At 46.1% G+C, this 24,423-nt stretch overlaps 1 protein-coding gene across 1 annotated transcript in view; it reads left to right on the top strand.

Moving 5' to 3' along the window:
* LOC309360095 (phospholipid phosphatase 3-like) overlaps nt 1–8,543 on the top strand; it is a 37,953-nt gene extending 29,410 nt beyond the window's left edge. The window contains exons 5-6 of the mRNA XM_081894678.1: nt 4,982–5,158; nt 7,613–8,543. Coding sequence (XP_081750804.1) covers nt 4,982–5,158; nt 7,613–7,714 — 279 coding nt within the window. The 3' untranslated portion in view covers nt 7,715–8,543. The remainder of the gene's footprint in view (nt 1–4,981; nt 5,159–7,612) is intronic.
* Nucleotides 8,544–24,423: the final 15,880 nt, after the last annotated feature.

Genomic DNA, 24,423 nt, shown 5'->3' with positions numbered 1-24,423 from the left:
GAACCGCCAGAAGGCCCTCGGCGCTAGACCTCAGTGTCCGGGCAGAACAATGGTGGTGGAGGCGCTCCTTCAGGTATACTGGACCGAGGCCGTTTAGAGCTTTAAAAGTCAGCACCAACACTTTGAATTGTGCTCGGAAACGTATTGGGAGCCATGGAAAGAGTATGTGCAGTCTTTGGTTGTTCTTTGCGTACAAATAAACTAATTGATACCGGAGTCGTTTCCAGTGCTTGAATAAGTAAATCCATGTGCATGTTAACACCAAAGCACTGTGCTATGTTATACCATGCCATTTCATGTGCCTGGTTCAATTTGAGCTGTTGAAAACCTAATTGCCTTAAAGTGATGTTAGTCTGGCATATCCTTAATTAAAAAACTAAGCACCCTCTTTGCTTTTGAATTGGTACAGGGCTGTCTACCAGAGAGTAAATTAGTACAGCAATGGGAGAGAGCCTCCAGGGATGTCTATGGTTTCGTTTGCCCTGGGCAGAGGGAGGGCTCATGCAGTGGTGTTTGAGAGTAGACCTTGTATAAATTATCTTACACATACACAATTGGATCCCTCTTTTCTTCTGTGAAATGTTGGAGGATATGCACATTTATACTAGGCTCTGGGAAGAAAGTGGAATGTGCATGATTTAGATGGAAGTGGATGGGAACCAGGAATTTTGGCTCCAGGTGAAGTTATTGGAGTCAGCAGACATACGGCCATTTCCTGTTATGAAATGCGGAAGACGTAGATTATTATCTCCTCCTTGAGGGCTTGGGCTTAAAGGCTTAGCAGATGTGGATTTGCAGGCTCCTGTGAGCTTGTCAGTTGCAGAGCAAAGGAGGGCACAATGCGGCCTCAGTGACTTGTGAGAAACTGCCAATAGGGCTTCAGAAAGACCATGCAAGACCAAAATGGGACTCCAGAGTCTTTGGGGCTTTGGTTTGTGCCTCCCAGTTTGGCTATTTTTATTTTGTTTGTTTATTATTATTCTTGTTGTTGTTGTGGCTTCTGAGAATCTGTCGTGCTTTACTCTCCTATATTTAGAAGAGGGATTTGCCTGGCAACCTAACAGGGACTCTTCCCCTGTGAGAGATCAGTCTGGAAACAGGGAGTGGCTGAGAGGAGGAAGCGAGATGGAGACACAGGACCTGTCTGGCTGTCTGGTTTCCCTGAAACAGCTGTGGGCAGCCTGCGACTCCTGGGCCACGCGTGGTCTTTGGCCTAATTTGATCTAGCCCGTGGCCTGTTTTCATGTAGGTGTTGTTAGAGGGGAAGAGGAGTGGGGAAGAAGTGGTCCTGCACAACTTCGATTCTGACCATGCTCCTCACCAGCATGCAGCTAGGACAAGATTACCTCCAAGGGAATGCAGTCCTCAACAGAAAAAAACAAAATTGCTGCCCTATGACAGGGTGCAAAAACTTACCGTGCTTTTTGGTGTATAAAAGGTAAAGGGACCCCTGACCATTAGGTCCAGCCGTGGCCGACTCTGGGGTTGCGGCGCTCATCTCGCTTTATTGGTTGAGGCAGCCGGCGTACAACTTCCGGGTCATGTGGGCAGCATGACTAAGCCGCTTCTGGCGAACGCCGTTTACCTTCCCACCAGAGCGGTACCTATTTATCTACTTGCACTTTGACGTGCTTTCGAACTGCTAGGTTGGCAGGAGCAGGGACCAAGCAACGGGAGCTCACCCCGTGACGGGGATTTGAACCGCCAACCTTCTGATCGGCAAGTCCTAGGCTCTGGGGTTTAACCCACAGTGCCACCCGCGTCCCCTTTCGGTGTATAATACTAGGTTTTCCCCCTTTAAAATCATGCTAAAAAGTAGGAGTTGTCTTATACAGTGGTGCCCCGCAAGACGAACGCCTCGCAAGACGAAAAACCCGCTAGACGAAAGGGTTTTCCGTTTTGGAGGTGCTTCGCAAAACAAATTCCCCTATGGGGTTGCTTCGCAAGACGAAAAAAATCTTGCATCCCCCCGCGGGTTTTTTTCGCTTTTTCCGCCCTTTTCTTAAGCCGCTAAGCCGCTTATCAGCTGTTCCGCTGAGAAGCCGCTTAACAGCTGATCGCTGGAAGCCGCTTGACAGCTGTAGCGCTAATCCGCTAAGCTGTCAATGGGCTTGCTTCGCAAGACGAAAAAACCGCTAGACGAAGAGAATCGCGGAACGGATTAATTTCGTCTTGCGAGGCACCACTGTACATGGGTAGTGCATAGGGTGGATGTTAGATTGCTTGCTGCCACGTCTGTCAGTGGTTATTGTGCATGTTATTGGTTGTTTTGTCAATGGGTGGTGTTGATTGGCCGATGCGGCGGTAATTGGGCGGGCGATTGGTAGCTTCTCCCAGTAAGGGGACAGACAGGAGGCAGATTTAGCAATGCATGTAGGTGAGCGATTTTTGGCATTCCCCCCTAAAAAAAGCTCAACAATAGCCCCAAAATAGGGGGCGTCTTATAGACGGAAAAGTACGGTATTCTATTTCTATACTGCCCTTCATCTGACAATCACAGGGTGGTTTACAATATAAAAACCCCAAAATATATATAATAACAAAAGAGAAACAAATCTTGTTGGACTATAACTCACAACAGCCCCAGCCTTAATAGCTAGTTATCAGAGATTAAGGGAACTGTAGTTCAGCAAAATCTGAAGAGCTATAGGTATCCTTCCCCTGTCCGATGAAATATCTCCAGCCACCCATGTTTGTGAAACAGATCCTGGGGGGAAAGCAGAGGGTCTCCAGGAGAGCTTTCTCTGAGCAGCTTAACTAGGCAGCTCATAGCAAAGGCAAGACTTGGAGTGGGGCCTCCTGGTTCACTGATCAGTGTCTCTTAACTATTCTAGTACAGTGGAACCTTGGTTTTCGAACGTAATCCGTTCCAGAAGACCATTTGTCTTCCGAAACGTTAGAAAACCGAGGTTCAGTGGGCGGTCGGCAAAATCCATTTAAAAAATGGAAAAACACGCAGTGGAAGCCATTTGACTTCCGAGGCGCGTTTGAAAACTGAAGCAATTACAGTGGTACCTCAGGTTACAGACGCTTCAGTTTACAGACACTTTACAGACTCTGCTAACCCAGAAATAGTACTTCGGGTTAAGAACTTTGCTTCAGGATAAGGCTCCATTAGCTAAAGTGGTACCTCAGGTTAAGAACAGTTTCAGGTTAAGGAACGAATTAAGTTCTTAACCCCAGGTACCACTGTACTTCCAGGTTTTCAGTGTTAATGTTCTGAATTGTTCAGCTTCTGAGACGCTTGAAAATCAAGGTTCCATTGTATACCGGAATATATGCACATCTATACATGTGTGCACACAAAGTTGAGTAGGAGATCAGTTTTGCAAGGTGAGAGTCAAAGGAACACACCAAGAAAACTGATTCACCGTACATCTGAAACAACGAAGCAGGCCGTGGTCTCTCTTGCCCTTCCTTCTGACAGCTCAGGACAGCATATGTGTGGGCTGTCTCTATTTATCTGTGCTGCAGCCCTGGGAGCTAGGTTTGGCAGAGAGGTACTGACCAGTCCAAGGTCATCCAGTGAGATTCATGGCTGAGTGGGGATCTGAACTGGGGCCTCCCCAGTCCAAATCTACACTCTCCCTCCGTTGCAGCGCTCCCTCCATGCCTTTTGCTCTCTTTACCTAGGGAAGCTTAAGCCACCATAAGCTCATTATCCTTCAAGGGGCCACCAAATTCTTTGCTGCAGCAGACTTAGTGGGGGCTGGTGCTCTGTAATTTGCCCATACATTGTAGCTTAAATATCTCCACCTTCCCTTTCTAAACCCCCTAATGTCCCATTCCCCTTCTATATTTGGGAGTCTGATCCTTCCCTTTGCATGCTTCTGTTGTTTTCCTTTTTAAAAAAAATGCTTTTCAGGTTTATACATTTCACTTAATTCACGATCATTTTAACATTTCAGAACTTGACTTCCTTCCCCCTCTTTCTGTGGTTCCTTAAATTTCTTTTTAATATCTTCTGCATATCCTAATTAACTTAATTTGCTCAGTTATTAATCTACTTTAAATATATACTCTTATAAAACTGTAGGTTGTTACAATAATTCTGCCAATGTTCTTTTCTGTTTGTAATTTATCTGTAAATATTCAATAAACCACTTCCATTCTTTTATAAAAAGTTTGTTATCTTGATTTTTTATACTTCCGGTAAGTTCCGCCATTGCTGCATATTCCATAAGTTTTTGTACCCATTCTTCCTTTGCTGGGACTTCTGCTTCTTTCCATTTTGGGGCGAGTAACATTCTTGCCACTGTAGCAGCATACATGAATAAGTTTCTATACAGTTTAGGTAGTTCTGTCCCTATAATTCCCAAAAGAAAAGCTGTTGGGTTTTTTTACAAATGTTACTTTGAACATCCTTTTCCATTCATTATATACCATTTCCCCGTAAGCTTTAACCTTTCTACAAGACCACCACATATGATAAAAAGAACCTTCTTTCTCTTTACATTTCCAGCACTTATTTGATTTAGATTTATACATTTTCCCCAATTTACTTGGCCTGTTGTTTCCAATAGACTGTGGTCCTTGTAGATCCCTGGCTGATGTCTCAAGGTTCAAGATGTGTTTACACCATGGGTAGGCAAACTAAGGCCCGGGGGCCAGATCTGGCCCAATTGCCTTCTAAATCCAGTCCACGGACGGTCCGGGAATCAGCGTGTTCTTACATGAGTAGAATGTGTCCTTTTATTTAAAATGAATCTCTGGGTTATTTGTGGAGCCTGCCTGGTGTTTTTACGTGAGTAGAATGTGTACTTTTATTTAAAATGCATCTCTGGATTATTTGTGGGGCATAGGAATTCGTTCGTGTGTGTTTTTTTTCCAAAATATATTCTGGCCTCCCCGCAGGTTCTGAGGGAGAGTGGACCGGCCCCCTGCTGAAAAAGTTTGCTGGCCCCTGATCTAAACAGATTGGCAAAACGTCCCTCAGAAGTTCTCTGTGCTAACAGCCTTTTTCTGCCTCTTCTTCCCCCAGTTTTACTTGCAGGCCCGCTTCATGTGGCGGGGAGCTCGACTGCTGCGTCCATTGGTCCAGTTTGTGCTGCTGATGCTTGCATTGTACACAGGACTGACCCGCATCTCTGACTACCGGCACCATCCGTCAGATGTGGTTGTGGGGCTGCTGCAGGGAGCACTTGTGGCTTGCTGGGTGGTGAGTTCTGATTCTGCCCTTAGTTGACCCTTTCTCTTGTCTTTTGGGGGGAGGAGAGTGTCGCTCCCTGTTGAGGTGAGAGAGAGAGAGAGAGAGAGAGAGAGAGAGAGAGAGAGAGAGAGAGAGAGAGAGAGAGATCTGGATGCAGAATCCCAACCTTTTGACTGCTCTGCAAATCTTACTTAGCAGCTCCTCCTCTTCCAAGCAGAGAAAACAGTTTCAAGCAAGCGAGCTGAGGTTCTTTGGGAGTGAAATTCTGCAACCGAAGTTCAGTTCTGTGTGACTGTAGGAAGGCAAAGGATTCCTAACCAAGCCTGCTTCTAGTTCCCGCTGTGGGGATGGGTGTTTCTCGCAAACTGTATTTGTTTATGCATTAAGCACACTTACGTTGCATTTCTGTTAGGAAACGTTAAGAAAAAGCCGCCTGTTTACAGGAGTGGAAAGGGCAACTGCATACCTCCAGGAAACCCACAATAAAAGCCTGAAGGCAACAAGGCCTCTCCACGATTTGTCCACCAGAAACTCATATTCAGGGATAGACTGCCTCTGAACATGGAGGGTTGATTCAGCTGTGATGGCAGATAGCCAGCAACAGACATGCCCAAGAGGGATTTGTTTATTCCCTTTTTAAAGCTGGACAAGCCAGGAGCCATGTCCACATCTCGGGGCAGCAAATTGAGTCAGATATGGCTTGTGCCGAAATGTTTATGCAAAACCCAGGAATGAAGCTTCCTTGCTGCTAACCTGCTAGCTTCTTTGAGTGACCCTGAATGAGTTCTAGTATTGAGAAGAGAGAAGCTCTAATCCATCATTTCATAGATTCCAATATGCTGTCACCTTCTGTCTTCTGCTTTTTTCTAAACTATAGTGCCCCAAACACATTAGCCTTTTTTCTTGTAGGGAAAATGCCCTTAATCTCTGATTATTCTGGCTTCCCTTTGCTTCCCCCCTTTTTCTATAAAGTTGCAAGAAGCTCTGTGGTTGCAGTGCTTGGCAGGTTGTGTTGCGTGTTATACTAAGCGATGCAGAAAAATCCACTTGGATGAAGGGAGCAGGGGTTTGGTGTGAGCCGCCAGGAAATAACTAAGGATGGGCACACCCTTGCTAGCATTGTGTGCAGACGGCCGGGAGGAAATCCTTCAATTTCCTGCCCTGGCTATTGGGATCCCAGCTCCACCCATCAGCCTCCAGTCAAGGAAATATGTTGAACCCTGGAGTTGAGATTCCTAGGAGCTGGGAATAGAATCAAGGAATCTTAGCTTAGTAATCTTATCCCACACTGTGAAGGAGGAATGGGTTCTTAATGTTGATAGTGAGCAGTGAAGAATTATGCACACAGTACATGTACAAGGCTCATTAGTGTGATAGGATTGATGACATAAACCTTTGAAATGTTTTTTGTGCCTAAACTGATGTCAAGGGAGGATAGGGGCAATGTTTAATTTTGAAAAGGAAAAGTAGAGAGCCGTGGAAGGACACCCAGTTCCTTAACGCCATGTGTGTCGTGGACAGGCCTGTAAAACAGTTCATTATTATGATCGCTTCATTAAAGACTCCTAGCCAGGTCTTCCATGAGCTCGGCAGTGAGGATATCCTTTGAAAAACAACCAGGTTCTGTAGTGAAGTGGTCTGTGACCAGTGCCAGCTTTATGTATAAGCTAAACAAGCTATAGCTTAGGGCCCCACTCTCTTGGGGGCCCCAAAAATATTTAAAGAGGGGGAAACCTGGATGTTCATTTCCAAAATATAAGATAAAAAACAAATAAAATAAAACTACATACAGCAACAGTGTTTTGTGTTGTGTTGGCTCCTACGATGTAAGTAATGGGCCCTGCCTGCACCTTACAATATCACTCATTTCAATTATTATTATTATTATTATTATTATTATTATTATTATTATTATTAGTACTCAGCCACTCTGGGCGGCTTCCAACAAAGATTAAAAATGCATTAAAATGTCACACATTAAAAACTTCCCTGAACAGGGCTGCCTTCAGATGTCTTCTAAATTTAGGGTGCCTGCATTCTGCATGGACAGGTTGCATGGCAACATGTGCAAATGGCTTTAGATACCTAGCTGGTCCATAAATGACCATATAGCACATATTCAACACAAAAAACAGAGACAATTTGTTGTTGACAAAGGACATCTGGACATATAAAGGGCCCCATTACCTTCAGTAGCTGAGGGCCTCATAAAACCTAAGTCCGGCCCTGGCCACAATTTCCAACAGCCCCAGCCAGCATGGCCTTTGGTCAAGCGGGATGGAAGTCAAAAGTATCTCAAGCTCACCAGGTTGGGGGAGGCTGCCTTCATGAGATTCTGTGTTTAGTCAGGAGTGGCAAAGTTGTGTGCTGTGTCTGCTCCTTCTGCAGCTAGCTGCCTCTTGAGAGGATATTGGGTGGGCCTGGCTATCTCTGACGCCCTCTTTCTCTTCTCTCCGTTTTCAGGCCTTCCATGTATCCAGCATGTTTCACTGCAAGCACCAGCCTCGCCACCTGCCGCCAGTCGCCTTGGACACTCCCAGCTCAGACTGCCACACCGATTGCTAGGGCATGTTCGCTGGGGGTCAGAGACGCACTCTTGTCTGGCTGACTACAGGAGCCTTGAACTGTTGCGCCAGTTGCTTGGCACTCACTGCCCACATCGGCGCCAGTCGGGGCAGCCACTGCCTTGCCACCTGCTAGGGGCCACAAGGGAGCTTTTGCTCACTGCCATGCCAACATTCACTACTGCACCAGCTGCTGGAAGCACCAAGAGGAGGGAAAAGGGAGCAGTGTTCTCCTGGCTGTTAGGGCACCTCTGTGCCAGAGATCCCTCTGTCTTCACAATGATGGACAGGGCACTCTTGTTTTCCCTTTGGGTTTGTACACATGAGACCACTCCTTTATGAGCTTTCCCTCTATCAAAGAATCCAGTGGTCACATCATCGCTGCCACTTTGGGTTTCCTTTTATGATATTCTCAAGAGAAGGAAATCCCCCATCATCTGATTTTTTTCGACGCAGGAAGTTCTGCCCTTCCTCCCCACTAGTACTGGGATGATCTCACCCTCGAAACATTATGCACTCGGGCTGCGTTGCTAGGAGAAAGGCTGGTGGCTCCTTGAGAATCCAGTCTCTGCTGCGCTAGTGATGTCTCTCAGCTGCTTGAAAGGCCAAGCGATGTGTCTTGCAGAAGCATATTCATGAAGGAATGAACCACAGGCTTGGGAGGTGGAGTTGGGAGGAAAGTGCCTGGAAAATCGTGGAGGACCTGCAAGTTCATACCAGGGCACCCTGGTGCTGCCAGATACCTCCCACCCTCCACCCCACCCAACGCTTCCGCTCCCCATAATGTGAAATGTGTTGTGTTTTTTTGTAATAAATGGTACTGACAATCACCTAGATTAATAACTGACTTATGGGAGGGTAGACTGCATATGGACCTCAGAACATCCCTCATAGCTGAGCACGAGGTTCCAAAAGCACTGGCGGCACCGTTTGGATCCTGTGATTCTGCTGGCACAGGATTTGGTACCTGATACAGAATGAGTTCCTGAGATATTTTACCTTTCACTCAAAACAAAAAATGGTCTTCTAGTCCTCATGGTTGTGAAGATTCAAACCCTTTCCCTCCAGATGTTCTTTCCTATCCAGTCACACCCTTCTTTGAAATCACGCCAATAATGCAATTGTTTTGAGGATAAATGCTATAGGCAGGATTACAGTATAAAGCCGGATTGGGTCCTAAGGAGCGATGAGGAAATAGGTTTGTGTTTCTCAGCCAGCGAGGCATCCCCTCCTGAGGGGCTATGATGGGGGGGTGAGTGTTTCAAAAAATATATATGTTACAATGTGAGTAAAAAACTAAAAGTTGTGAAATTTCAAATGAAAGAATTACAGGAGCCAGGTTTGAAGGGTTCTGTGGGGTTTTTATGTTAGCTGAAAGCGGGAGACATGGTTTAAAAAGGGTTGAGAAATAAGGAGGAAACAGAGCAGTATCTGTGCATGATCTTCCTCGCTGCTAAGGCAAGCAATGCAACCTTACACATAGAATCGTATAATGGGGGATCACTGTGATGCTAAACAAAAAAAGTCTGCAGCTACCTCTTATAGGCTGTGATGTTGAACCCAGTTTTAGAGGCTTGGTTCCACTGAAATCAGCAGCCTGAAACTTGTATAACCAGACACAGGATTGTAGCAATCTTTTAAGTGCTGGATGCAGTTCAAGCTCAACTGGTTTGCTTCTGTTCACATGCATTGTTGGAAAAAGTGGAATGGGTCACTGGGTTGCTGTTGCCTCTGATGTGTTCTGGGGGATCCCCAGGACTCTTCAGCAATTTGTCTGGGGTTCCCGAGTGAGAAGGAAAATGGCAGATCAGTTTCCCTCGAAGACCGTTTGTCCACCATTACCAATGTTTGCCTGCTTGTACTGAAGCGCCATTTGTGTGTGTCCACTGCTTCAGATTTTTGGACTTGGCTTCAGGCAAACGTTTCTCAAAGGCTGGCTTGCCGCTGGTCTAGTTCAGTGGTTCCTAATTAGCTAAATACTGTGGCCCGCCTGTTTTTCAAAAGCCAAGCCATGGACCCCCTACTTTTGATCATTTTGATATCACTCTGGGAGTTTTCCTTATGTGAATGGTGCCACAGATCCCACTGGTGGGACCCCTGGGGTCCGCAGCCCACCAATTGGGAACCACCGATTCAGTGAATTGAACAGAATAGAAGGCAAAAGGCCGAGGGAGCCAAATTTTGAGCCTGCCTAGGATACTGTTGAAATCTGAAAGATCAAAATCCACCCCTGAAGGAGCTCAAGGTGGTGTACATGGTTCTCCATCCATCCCCCATTAAATTTTCCAAAACAATCCTGCGGTGTAGGCTAGGCCGAGAGGCAGCAACTGGCCCAGGCACCATTGTCAAAGTCACATGGTGCAAGGTGTTTGGGGGCAGGAAGTCCTCAAATCATGACTTTTGGAAACCTGACCTAGTAGAGCCTTGTTTCTGGAACCCTGACCGCTCAATGACTATAGAAGAGAGAAGCAGGAGACACTGTTGTGGACCTGGGATGTGAGTCCTTTGTCTTGCCTTGGTCTTCTGTAAACCTAGTGCAGAGCAGAGGAAAGATCTCTTGGGAGCCAAGTGAAGCAGCTGTTCTGGATGGTTGTGGTGGGGAGTGCTCCAAAGGGTTGAGGCCTATCAAAGCCAAATGCAGCTCATGAGTTGGTGGGAGTAGATGGGCCCCTTTTCTGCTGCTCATTTGGGACTGACAAATTCATCGTAGGTCATGGGTAGGGAATGTTCCTGATCCAAGGGCCCCATTCCATCTGAGGAGGCTCCTGAGGGTAAAATGCCAATGGAGGGCAGGAGCCAGAGACAAAACTGGGTAGAGTAAGGGATGCAAGTAGGCTCATTTAATAATAATAATAATAATAATAATAATAATAATAATAATAATAATAATAATAATAATAATACATTTTATTTATTCCCCAGCCAAGACTGGGCCCAGGGCGGCTAACACCAGGTATAAAAACAATTGATTAAAATACAACTTAAAAACAAGATTAAAATACAATATTAAAATGCAGCCTCATTTCAATAGAAACGCAAATCAAAAACTTTTTGGGGATGAAAACGTCAAATCTTCACCAAGGCCAACTATCCAGACTGGTCCTACGTGGGCCAGAAAAAAGCCAGGGGAGTCCCCAAATAGGAGTTCCATCACAGAAGGAAAAAGGAAAGAGCGGGAGGGGATCAAGTTGATTCCAAGCCAAAGGCCAGGCGGAACAACTCTGTTTTACAGGCCCTGCAGAAAGAAATCAGATCCCACAGGGCCCTGGTCTCGAGGCAGAGCGTTCCACCAGGCCGGAGCCAGTGTTGAGAAGGCCCTGGCTCTGGTTGAAGCTAATCTGACTTCCATAGAGCCCGGGATCTCTAGGGTGTTGCTATTTATGGACCTTAAGGTCCTCTGCAGGGCATACTGGAAGAGGCGGTCCTGTAGGTATGAGACACACAGACACACCTTTCTGTTCTCCATCCAGGCATCCTCAGAGTTCAAAATGTTACACCTGTGTTCAGTTGGCTGGACTAGGAGGGGTATTGAGACCTGCCATGTGGGTGTTCCTGATCTTGGGTAGCATTAAAGACTGTCTTTTGCTGAGTTTGAGCTTTCAAGGGCAGCCAGCCTCAGAGGAGTAGCTGAAAGAAACAGTTAGATAAGGATGAGTACAAGCTCAGAACCAAACAGAGGGCAGCCCATGTAGCTTTCTGGGGGAGAGGAGAGTGATATACAAAACTGCCATCATGGCAGGAGGGCCGGCTTTGAGACAGCAGCTTGCTCAGAGGCTTAGTAAAGTTGGCCGGTCTGAAAGAGTGGAAGTGCTGCCATTTCTCAGCAGTCCTGTGCCAACTGCAAATAATGTTCAGCCCTAAAGGTGAGAAGGGAAATTAAAAAAACCAGAGACACTGGGCAACCGTAACTATCAGGATTGTTCCACAAACAGAGGGGAAATGAGCTTGTTTTCTTTACCTCGGAGCAGGAGCACTCTGGCTCCATGTGACAAGAACCCAACTTCGGCATCCCTACCGCTGAGCTTCACGATCATTCTTGACTCATCCCTGATCCAAAGGAAGAGGTGGGGAGCCTGTTTGGGAAGTAGCATTCAGAGAGATGCCAGGCTGCAATCTGAAGTGCTGCCACCCTGGAGCAGGTCTATCACCAAGCGACGGGATGGGGAACCTTTGGCCCGCTATACAAATGTCGCTGAACTACAACCCCCATCAGCCCCAGCATGCATGGCCAATGGCCAGGGATTATGGCAGCTGTAGTTCAACATCTGGGCAGCCAAAACTGCCAACCCCCCGGACTTAGCACGCTTGGCCGTGAGCTCAGGCATTTTGCTAGCTACTTAAACATGTAAAGCGGCTGTGGTAAACAACTGTATATGCGTCCACCAGAAGGAAAGAGTGTGTGTTCTGGCCCTCTGCAACTTGGCTGTTTATTAGCAAGGGTTCTCCTCCCAGGAGTTCTCCTCCCAGTGAGCCAGTGTGGTGTAGTGGTTCAGAGTGGTGGACTTGTAATCTGGTGAACCGGGTTCGCGTCTCCGCTCCTCCACATGCAGCTGCTGGGTGACCTTGGGCTAGTCACACTTCTCTGAAGTCTCTCAGCCCCACTCACCTCACAGAGTGTTTGTTGTGGGGGAGGAAAAGAAAGGAGAATGTTAGCCGCTTTGAGACTCCTTTGGGTAGTGATAAAGCGGTATATCAAATCCAAATTCTTCTTCTTCTTCTCCCCCCTTCTGTACCTCAGGCACTTTCCTGGCCAGCTACGGCTCCAGATTGCCAGATCAGCGCACAGCAGCCCCAGAGGAGGCTGCTTTTCCAAGCAGGGCACAGCCACCTGTGCTTTCATCAGGAGACAATCTGATATCAACTTTCAGCAACACAGAGTGAGGTTTCCCAGCCCTCCTCTCCCACTCGATTGGCTGCACCATTCCCCAGTCTGTTCTTCACAACAGCCTCTCCCAGGAGAGCTGCTGAATCCATTCAAGGCCATTCTCAATGGCTCCTTTATGCAGTGTCCGGGGAGTGCTGGAGGCATGTGACTTCCAGGGCCAAGACTGGGGGTGGGAATAGTCCCAAGCTGGCACCACCGAGTCCTTCCTGGCATCCTGCACAGCCTCTGTTCGAGGCAGGGACAAACAACACTTAACATTTTCTTGCTGGTCATTTGCACAGGTCATTTCATGTGCAACAGGGACGCGGGTGGCGCTGTGGGTTAAACCACAGAGCCTAGGACTTGCCGATCAGAAGGTCAGCACTTTGAATCCCTGCGACAGGGTGAGCTCCCGTCGCTCGGTCCCTGCTCCTGCCCACCTAGCAGTTTGAAAGCACGTCAAAGTGCAAGTAGATAAATAGGTACCGCTCCAGCGGGAAGGTAAACTGCGTTTCCGTGCGCTGCTCTGGTTCACCAGAAGCGGCTTAGTCATGCTGGCTACATGACCCGGAAGCTGTACGCCGGCTCCCTCAGCCATTAAAGCGAGATGAGCGCCGCAACCCCAGAGTCAACTGGACCTTATGGTCAGGGGTCCCTTTACTCTTTTACTTCATGTGCAAAGCGCAAGGGGGGTGGCATGCTGAAGGGCAGCAGGATCTGGAGGCAGAGCAATGGAGGCTCTTTGAAAAGGGGCTTGCTGCTTGCAGCGTGAGGGCACGTCTCACTTTCACCCCTAGTCAACAGCTTCTGAGGGTGGAGTTTTTGTATGGTTTCAGCAACCTGCAAAACTTGCTTGACCAGTGGCAGGCGGGGGGGGGGGGAGACATGTGTGTGCATCTATGTGTATAATATGGGGTGTAATGCTTATCTCAGACATTTTGAAACTCTGATTTAAATCAGTTGCCTTTCTTTAGCCAGAATAGGAAGCAGGCAACACCCACTAGAAAGCTCTCCTGCACCAGCCCATCATGTGCAGGCCTCATCCCTTTTGATAAGGTTTGTGCGCTCTGTAAAAAGGGGGGAAGGAATGGAATGTGGATTTTCCACCTCGGGCACCAAAATATCTTGGGTTGGCCTTGGCAATGGGACTTTTAATGGTTATCTGAGTCTCACAGCATTCCTGCCAGGTCAATGTAATTCCCTTTTATACAGCAGGAGAATTGGAGCTGAAATAGACGCTACAGAGCTGGAGCTGGAGCTCTGGGAGGCTGTCCAGTGAAGTGGGTTGACGGTAAATTCTGGACAAGCAGCAGGAAGTACACAATTGCGTAAAGCACTTAACGGCCCCAAAGCAAAGTCCAACACCCGCTCGCATAGTTGGCCGGTGTCCAGCAGCACACAGAGCAGAAGCAGCTTGCCAGGGGATTCTACAAAGTCACAAACAGGACTTGCGTATAGAATTACAAGTCTGGAATTCACCTGAAAATCCTGCAGTCCCTAAGACTCGCTGTCGTAAATCACTGGATCCCTCTCTCTGCTTAAAACCAAAAGACATGCAACCCAGGTTAATGGTTTATTGAATATTTACAGATAAATTGCAAACAGGTGAAAAACATTGGTAGGATTATTGTAGTAACCTGCAGTTTCATAAGAGTTTATATTTAATGCAGATAATCAAATGAGCAAATTAAATGAATTTGGATATGCAGAAGATGTTAAGGAATAAAGTTAAGGAACCACAGAAAGAGGGGAAAGGAAGTCAGACTTTGAAATGTTAAAATGATTGTAAAAATAATGGAATGTGTAAATTTGAAAAGAATAAATAAAAACCTTTTTTTAAAAAATACATGCGACCCAGGCGTCCTGGCTGCAAGCTCCCCTTGAGGAACTTTCAGACAGGAGCTTATTTTCCACTTGTGGTGAGGGAGTCACTGCGCTAGACCAAAGATGCTTATAGATGGTGGTTTAATTTGCAAATGGGTCATTGAAACAACAAGTCGTTGGTAACCATTTTAAAAAATAATTACTGTGGTTTAATTACTGTGGTTACAATTGCATCCATAATCTGTTCTGGGGGTCCATTTGTAAACCAAAACAGGTTATAACCCAAGGCGTGCTTTCGCCAATGGGGCCTCCAAATTTTTTTTGTTCATAATCCAAAATAAATGGGTTGTAATCCAAAAAAAGGTTGCAAACCGGGACACGCACTTCCAGGTTTGACGTGTTTGTAATCCAAAGCGTATGCAAACCAAGACGTATGCAAGCCAAGGTACCACTTTATTGCATTTTTCTCCAGAGAGGGGATTAAATCTGGATTAAATGGGGGGAGAGAATATGGAGTGGCATTTCGATGTCAATGACGTTGTGTAGATGCTGTGAAAAAAATTGCATGTACAAGGAGCACTAATCTCACAATAAATGTTTGCGTGCTATTGCTGGGGAGGAGACACAACAGGAAGTACACAAGCATTCAATGCTCCCAAAGCAGATGCCTACAAATGTGGTGTGATGGAGAGGTGAACTAGCTTTTATTTCATTCTTCAGTTAGCCTCTTTTTTCACATTATCATAAAACAGTGATTCCCAAACTATGTGCTATGAGAGTTGCTGATTATGCCATATTCAGAATATGGTCTCAAGTTACAGGGTTTGATTTCCTAAGAATCTCCGCTTCTCAAAGAAGCAAAGTTCAGAGCCTGATTGTGGTGAAGACATACTTCAAAGCATATGGGAGAAGCCTGTTGAAATCCCAGAAGCTGGAGCAGGTGCTGAATAAGATCTCCAGTGTCACTGGTTGGAGCAGGGCTTCCGGGTACTGTATTTACCCATCCCCTTAAGTGGCAGAAGCAGAAAAAAGTACAGCGTGCCAGCCATAAAACAGCACAAGGAATTATGCAAAATCATGTAAATATGTTGAATTTGCATAAATTATACTGACTGCAGTATTCAGCTCTTTTTGTCACAGAATTTGGGTTACCTCGGTGCAGAATTTTAGGATTGTTTATTTGTTTTGAAAATGATTACAGACACCCCTCCGTGCCAAGTGCACTAAAAAGGTAAAGGACCCCTGAACAGTTAAGTCCAGTCAAAGGCGACTAGGGTTGTGGCGCTCATCTCGCTTTCAGGCTGAGGGAGCCGGCGTTTGTCCGCAGACAGCTTTCTGGGTCCTATGGCCAGCAGGACTAAACCACTTCTGGCACAATGGGACACCATGACGGCACAGAAAGCCGTTTACCTTCCCGCTGCTGCAGTACCTATTTATCTACTTGCACTGCCATGCTTTCGAACTGCTAGGTTGGCAGGAGCTGGGACAGAGCAACAGGAGCTCACCCCGTTGTGTGGATTTGAACCGCCAACCTCCTGATCGGCAAGCCCAAGAGGCTCAGTGGTTTAGACCACAGCGCCACGCACATCCAATGCACTAGCACCAACTTGCATACGCTGTTTATATCAGGGGTAACTGCACTTTCTTTACAAGACATGACATGAACAAGTAGGGTGCATGAGTTTACTTTAGTGGTATCCACCACTGAGGAATATTGTTGTAAACAAAATCTGCCTTTATTCTTTTATGGGGGACACAAGAGCCCTTATAGAGTCCTTTGTAGGTTCTCTATCAGGAGGAGAAAATAACAGAGGCCAACCAAAGAATATTGAGAAGCAAAGCAGCTGGTAAGCCTGATCTTTATTGAACTGTTGCAACAGGGTGCTCCCCTCACATGTAGGAAAGGAGGAGGACCCAGAACAAAGGTGTGCCCGCCCTTATATAAAGGTAAAGGGACCATTGCCCACCCTGGAGTCCAAGACCACCCCCAGAAACCTCATACATGCATCACAGAAGGGGTGTAGCCCAAGACCACCCCTGGATACATCATACCTACATCACAGAAAAGGTGGTCTACAACAGAAATTTGAATGTTGTTGTTTTTCCTGTCTGCCAGGTTATCTGATAATGCCTTATCTGATTGCCTTTCCTGGTAGTCTGGCCATTCCTTTGAGATGGTAATCACTTAATACCTGAAACAATAGGAAGGTTCCCCCCACCCCTCCCTCCTTGCAGAGAAACATTTGGTCAGTTTGAGGAGTCAAAATGGTGTCAGGACTGTCTTCCTGTGCTGCTCCAGACATGTGGTTTATATATTTATGTACATGTTTGCTTGGTACATTTATGAACATTTATTATACATATGAGACCTTAATTTTTTTTTATTACAAATATGAACTTAAAAGCTGGTGGAAATGTGTGGTTTCCTTTCACCTTGAAACAAGTCCATGCAACATCCAAGACAACTTCTTTTCTGCATAAACATCCACCTTGACATTGTATCTGAACGTAACGCTTCCAGGGAAAGGTATTGGTCAGATCCATTAGAGCCTGCCTTACAGAACTGTACTGTGGGAACATTACTCACATATTCATATCTTAGCCCTACTCATCTAAGCTTTCAAGAGATGTCACCAGAGGGGTGGGTGGGATTTTGGCAGCCTGGTGCATTCCTCTTTTCCGCCTTGATTTGTGCTGGATCTCCCCCCCCCCCCTTCTCAGAATGAGTTTCAGGTGATACTGCAGGAACAATTGATCCTTTGAGTTCTTCCTGACACCACCCTCACATTTGCCTCCAGCTCCTGGGCAGAGAGGGGAGTGTCTTCCCAGTCAGTCAGCAGAGCTTGGCTGAGGTTGCCAATGTATGAGGGGAAAGGATCTGGGGGAGAGTGGGGAGATCTTTCTAACTGGGCTTGGACAGAATCTGCATCCCTTATTTCTCCTCGTTTCTTTTTCCACACAGGGCAAGCAAGTGGAACTCATGGCCAACAGATGTTGTGCGAGCGCCAACAGTCGCAGCAAGTTGGGGCAGGAGGGATTTGACTAAACTGTGGCTCCCTGATGCCAGAATTCACAGGAAGTTCAAATATGAATCCCAGGTAACAACGTTCAGAGGCTGAAGTTGTTTAGAACCTCATAACAGAAGTGTGAAACCACAAGAGGTAGAAAGTAGCTTAGTTAAAAAGGTAAAGGTAAAGGGACTCCTGACCATTAGGTCCAGTCGTGGCTGACTCTGGGGTTGCAGCACTCGTCTCGCTTTATTGGCCAAGGGAGCCGGCGTACAATTTCCGGGTCATGTGGCCAGCATGACTAAGCCACTTCTGGCAAACCAGAGCAGTGCACGGAAATGCCGTTTACCTTCCCGCCAAAGCGGTACCTATTTATCTACTTGCACTTTTGATGTGCTTTCAAACTGCTAGGTTGGCAGGAGCAGGGACCGAGCAACGGGAGCTCACCCTGTCGTGAACCGTGAACCGTTGTGAACCGTGAACCGCTGACCTTGAACCGCTGTGGTTTAACCCACAGCGCCACAAATTACCGTAAGCTTCCTTAAAAGTGAATTCTAACAAGACAAAATTTTCTGAGGTTTTCCTGAGTTTTCCTCAATATCACACTGTCCTGATGGTTAACAGTTTATATTCACCTGAGTTATTCCAATAAAGAATGTGGAAATCTTCCATTATATATATATACAAAAATGAATCCCAGGTGATTGAAGCATGATATACAGGCAAGATTTGAGGTACACACAGCTTGTACAGCTTTTACAGAGAGCTGGTGGTAGTGATTCAAAAACTTGCCAAACTTGCCAGATATGAGCAGTGGGCTGAGGGTACATGCTACAATGGGCACAGACTCTGTCAGATCATCTTCAATTTGTTTTTTGTTTTTTAAAAAAACAAAGCGGGGGTTTGTGTATATCAGACCACCTGCATGCTCCACTCACCAATTCAACCCCCCCCACCACATATTGATCCCCTGCCATAGGTGCCAACTTCCTGGGGCCCTGGGGGCCCAAGCACCCACAAAATTCCCCATGAAGGGGCCAGGCAACCAGAAATTTCAGTGCCAGGGCACCCATGACCACTGACACCCACAGTCAAAGAGCCAGGCTGGAACTCCTGCCCCCTGCAGTTTCCCCTTCCCACCCCAGGCAACTGCTACTGCTCACTTCCTAACAATATTTTTGAAACCACAACTCTCTTTTATTATGCAGCCCTGCTTTGCACCTCACTTTAAAATGCCCTCCTGAGATTTACTTTTAAAGGTAAAGGTAAAGGGACCCCTGACCATTAGGTCCAGTCGTGACCGACTCTGGGGTTGCGGCACTCATCTCGCTTTATTGGCTGAGGGAGCCGGCGTACAGCTTCCAGGTCATGTGGCCAGCAGGACTAAGCCGCTTCTGGTGAACCAGGGCAGCACATGGAAACAGCATTTACTTTCCCGCTGGAGCACTACCTATTTATCTACTTGCACTTTGACGTGCTTTCAAACTGCTAGGTTGGCAGGAGCAGGTACCAAGCAACGGGAGCTCACCCCCTCACAGGGATTCGAAACGCCAACCTTCTGATCGGCAAGTCCTAGGCTCTGTGGTTTAACCCACAGCGCCACCCACGTCCCTACTAGATTTACTTTTACTTTACACCCTATAGCAAGCTTCCTCAAACTCAGCCCTCCAGATGTTTTTAGCCTGCAACTCCCATGATCCCTAGCTAGCAGGACCAATGGTCAGGATTGATGGGAATTGTAGTCTGAAAACATCTGGAGGGCCGAGTTTAAGGAAGCCTGCCCTATAGAATGCAGCAGAATTAGCTTCCACCAGTTCTGGGAGAGAGTTTCTGCTCTGGGAATGCCTATTGATTAGTAGGAGATGTGCTGCCCGGAGCAGTAAGCCTTGAAGAGGCACAACATGTGATCTCTGAGGGCAGGTGACCTTGGCATTGAACATGTTTGGATCATCCAGCCACTCCCAATGTTCAAAATTATGTAGAAATTCAGTAGAATCATCTGGCCTCAGACAAGGCTGTGTGGAAAGAGCCCCATCTGAGCTATGCAAAAGCTTTTGACTGTTTGATTGGTTTCTTGCAGCGCATTCGTGGTGCCCTATGGAGGAATGTCTGGTACAAGTCTTTGGGTGCAGTCTGGCATTTGAGGCCTTGGGCACCATCTTCTGGTTATAATACACATTACATGTTGTTTCACTTTCCTTTTTTCCTAGAAGGTAATAGGACTACCTAATTGGTATACTTATTATTATTATTGGTCAGTCCTTAACAATTAATTCAAACCACATAGTTCTCATCTCTCACCATTATTGCATACAATTATTTTTAAACAATTAGATTCTGGGGCTGAATTCAGAAGCTATATGTTTTGTCCTAGAACGGGAGATTGGATTGTTCTCATCCTAAGTGTGTGGAGCAGTCTTCTCAAAGCTGGTGCTTTCCAGATGTTTTGGAATACAACGTCCCTATACAGTGGTACCTCGGGTTACAGATGCTTCAGGTTACAGACTCCGCTAACTCAGAAATAGTACCTTGGGTTAAGAACTTCGCTTCAGGATGAGAACAGAAATCACGCGGCAGCAGTGGGAGGCCCCATTAGCTAAAGTGATGCTTCAGGTTAAGAACAGTCTCAGGTTAAGAATGGACCTCCAGAACGAATTAAGTACTTAACCCAAGGTACCACTGTATGCTGATGACACAAAGCCCTACTTCTCCTTTACATCCACAGGTGTGGCAGCGGATGGGCTGGACCTTTGTCTTGGCTCAACAATGGACTGGATAAGGGCCAACAAACTGAAGCTCAATCCAGATAAGTCTGAGGCACTGTTAATCGGTTGTTCCCCAGACCAGATGGCTGGGAAGTGGCCTGCTCTTAATGGGTTTACACTGCCTCTGAAGGAGCAGGTACACAATTTATGGGTACTTCTCAATCCATTGCTGTGACTTGAGGCTCAGGTGGCCTTAGTGGCTCAGGGTGCCTTCCATCAGCTTTGGCTGGTGCCCCAGCTACGCATAGCTGAACTTCTGTTGTCTGTGCTCTGGTAACCTCTAGGTTAGATTACTGCAACATGTTATACATTGGACTGACTCTGAAGATGGTTCAGAAACTTCAGCTGGTGCAAACTTCAGTGGCCAGGTTGCTCACCGGGGCAAGACAGACTGAGAATATTACTCCAATCCTGGCCCAACTGCATTGGCTGCCAATTAGTTTTCAGGCCAAATTCAAAGTGCTGGTTTTGATCCATAAAGCTTTAAATGCCTCAGGACCACAATACCTCCAGGACTGCCTCTTCCCATATAAATTGACCCAGACTCTGTGTTCATCAACTGAGGCCCTTTTTCATGCATCTCCTCCCTAAGAGGTCTAGAGAGTGGCAACAGAAGAGTGGGACTTTTCTGCAGTAGCACCTCATTTGTGGAATGTTCTCCCAGGGGAGGTTCGGCTGGTGCATTCATTGTACACCTTTAGGCGCCAGGCGAAAATGTTCTTCTTCAACCTTTGGCTGATTGGCATCTGATGGCCTTTTAAATGTGTTGTTGAAGGGGTGGGGTTATTGGTTTACTGTTGTTGTTATTTTTACTATGTATCTTGTGGTTTTTATTTTGTGATTTTCTGTTGTGAACACCCTGAGATAAATGGGACAAAAACTGAAGTCTCCTCCCCCCCCCAGCTGCTAGCTAAAACTGCTCCCCAGTGCACCTACTTTCCATGCTGCCAACAAGGCTCATTCGAGGCCAAACAAGCCCATAGGTTCATGAACAAAGATCCGGCGGGGGAGCTCACATTATCCAAAAGGATGTTGATATGGAACACAACCCTACAGAGAATTCCAAAGGCCTTGCTGGTGTTAGGATTCTTGCTCTGTGTTTGCAGTCATGGGATTGTTGTCTGTCACATGACGGTGTACAGTATGTTTTCATTCCACAGTGTGAGAAGTGACGGAGACAGGATGTTTATGTTACCGTGTTCTGTGAAGTGGGACTATTGTCCTGTTAAAGGAGAAATCTGAGGGCACCCTTGGACAAAAAACAAGGACACCAGCCAGGAAGACCAGAGCAAAACAGCAGCCAGTCAGCTTGGTCTTGATTGAAGACTGTCGCGACAGGACTCCCACCTGCCACAAGGTGGAACAAGATGGAAGCCCTGAACAAAAGAGCCCTCAAACTTTTATTAGCTGCTAATCCCCATGTTACACTGCAAAAAAACTACATCACGGTTACATAATGAAAGGGGAGGTCTGGTGGCAGTAATCTGAGCATCCTGGACCCTGCTCCATGGTTCCCCTTGCCCTCCACCAAACACCCATCAAGAGTAACAAAAGAGATCTTTCAATTTCCCTGTTTTCCAGCCAAGTTAATCACACCCTTTTGTCTTCATCTGGGTTTGATATTTCTGGAATGGCTACCTGTCTGGCACTCAGGTATCAGGATGCCAGAGATTATCACTCAGGCAGAGGGGCTGCTGAGTAGCTGAGCTCACATGTCTATATGAATTTTTGAAGTTTTCCCAGTGAGCCAGTACATAGGAACATTTATCAGCGAATTCTTACATTTGGTATCGTGCAGCAAAAGCCCTTTGAATAGATAGGAAGAAACTGTGATGCAATGTTTTGTGGGGACAAATCACAAAAGTCACAAAAGTGATTGTGCTGATTTTGGTAGTGGGTTGCATGTGCATGATATCTTCTGAAGGGGCAACCCACCCAACCTGTACATAAATTCCTGCAACAGTCCTTTGTTTTTCTTCTTTGCTGTCTGATGAGAAAGGGGAAGGGGCTAAGTCAGAATGCTCCAAGTGTATTATGTGTAAATAAAGTAGCTTAGTGCTTACAACCCCAGCCTAGCTCTGCCTGCATTTTATCTCTGCTGGCACTGGGTCTGTGGCCCCGATCCCTGGGCCCATAACCATGTTAGGATGGTCCTACTCGCATGTAGGACCCTGGCAGAGACACATGCCCGACTGGCATGTTCTCTCCCTCCTGTTCAGTCGTTTGGGAGCTTCAAAAGCTTTCTCCAGCCCGAACATCGCAGCGACCGATACCAAGAGACACTTAGGATCCTGCAGAGTATTTGCAGTTTGCGGAACAGACTCAATCCTACACAATATCTGCACAGTGAGAGGAATAGAAACCCAACAGCTGGTGCCCACAAGAGTTAATCATGCTGCTTGGAGCCAGGGAAACGAGATACCCACATACTCTCTTTCTGACAGCAAGAGCTGTTCAACAGATTATCACAAGAGGTTGTGGACTCCTTGGAGGTTTTTAAGCAGAGGTTGGGTGTCCATCTGTCATGTATTATTTTGCTGAAATTCCTGCATTGCAGGGGGTTGAACTAGATGACTCTCTGAGTCCCATCCAACTCTACTGTTCTCGGATTCTATGATCACACCTGCAAGCAGAATATTGCTTCTCAAGGGCAATGGTTTCCTACCCTTGTCATATATATTTCCCTACCAAAGAGGATAATGCATGTGTTTTGTGGAACCTCTTCATATTGCAGAGGACTGCGGAATTGGCTCTAGGGCATGAGTAGGCAAACTAAGGCCCGGGGGCTGGATGCGGCCCAATCACCTTCTCAATCCGGCCCATGGGTGGTCCAGGAATCAGTGTGTTTTTACATGAGTAGAATGTGTGCTTTCATTTAAAATGCATCTCTGGGTCTACCGGTGATCTACCACAGACGTCCAGTGATCTACTGGTAGATCACAATCTACCTGTTGGATGTGCCTGATATATGCTAAAGAGACCACAGTCTTTTTTGACCTTCATTAAAAAAAAACAACCCTCAAATTCTGGGTAAGCACTGGAACCCCTGGAGTCTCAAAGATGAGGGTGTGTGCAGCTATAGAAAGACACCGCAAAGAAGAAACTTTCTGTATTTCTGTATATCTAGAGAGATGGGGTGGAAACAACCATGATGGTGGTTAATACAAGCCAGATATATGTAAAGGGGTCTTAAAAAAATAAAAATAAAAATTGGATTTTCAGATTAAAATTTTACAGTCACATATGCAACAATCAACATAAACACAAGATTTCAAAGAATCTCCTGGACTTCCCTCTTCGCCTTTGTGGGTCCTATTCTTAATCATGTCCTCATGCATCTTTTATGATAATCCAGATCTTTTACCTCTCCATTATGTCCAAAATTCACCCTTAAACTACAAGTGTTATTCCAATCCTACTAACAATTTTAACTGTTTACAATGGTTTTAAGGTAAGTTATAAATTTCCCCCATTCCTTATTAAAATTTTGGTCTTCCTGATTTCTGATTCTTCCGGTCATTTTTGCCATTTTGGCATAATCCATCAACTTGATCTGCCATTCTTCTCTGGTAGGGACTTTATCTTCTTTCCATCTCTGGGCCAATAACATCTGCACAGCTGTGGTCACATACATAAATAGTGTTTTCTGCTCTGTTGGGATTTCAGCACTTAGAATTCCGAACAGGAAGGCTTTAGGGTTTTTTAAGAAAATGTTATTTTAAACATCTTTTCAACTCATTATATATCATTTCCCAAAATTCTTTTACTACCTTACATTTCCACCACATATGATAGATGGTGCCTTCTTTTTTCTTACATTTCCAGCATACATTTGACCCCGTTTTACACATTTTTGCTAATTTGCTAGAAGTTAAATAGCAATCATTTTCATATAGTTTTCTTTCAACGTGTAACATGCTGTGAATTTTAAATCCCAATTCCATAACTTAGCAGGGGGTCTTAGCAGAATCATGGTTAAGGTCTCATCTATATCCAAAGAATATGTCAGCTATAATCACAACAGGGCACCTGAAAAATCTGAATTGAATGTGTCAGTTCTCACAGCCAGCGTATCCTGGTGTATATATGAGAACCGACATGAACCTAGGCTGAATTCATGTGACTGTGCCACCACAAACAAAACTCATGTTTTGAGCTAACAGCAACCAGTTGCCAGAAACCTTGGCTGCAATGTTTGTAAACGTTGGCCCTAATCTAGCTGTTTGCATGTCTCCCTGGTGAGATCATC

This window comes from Podarcis melisellensis (genome assembly GCF_964234715.1).
Source record: "Podarcis melisellensis genome assembly, chromosome: 17".
Lineage (NCBI taxonomy): Eukaryota > Metazoa > Chordata > Lepidosauria > Squamata > Lacertidae > Podarcis > Podarcis melisellensis.
Note: the sequence above shows the minus strand (reverse complement) of the source record. Positions and strands in the feature narration are given on the sequence as shown.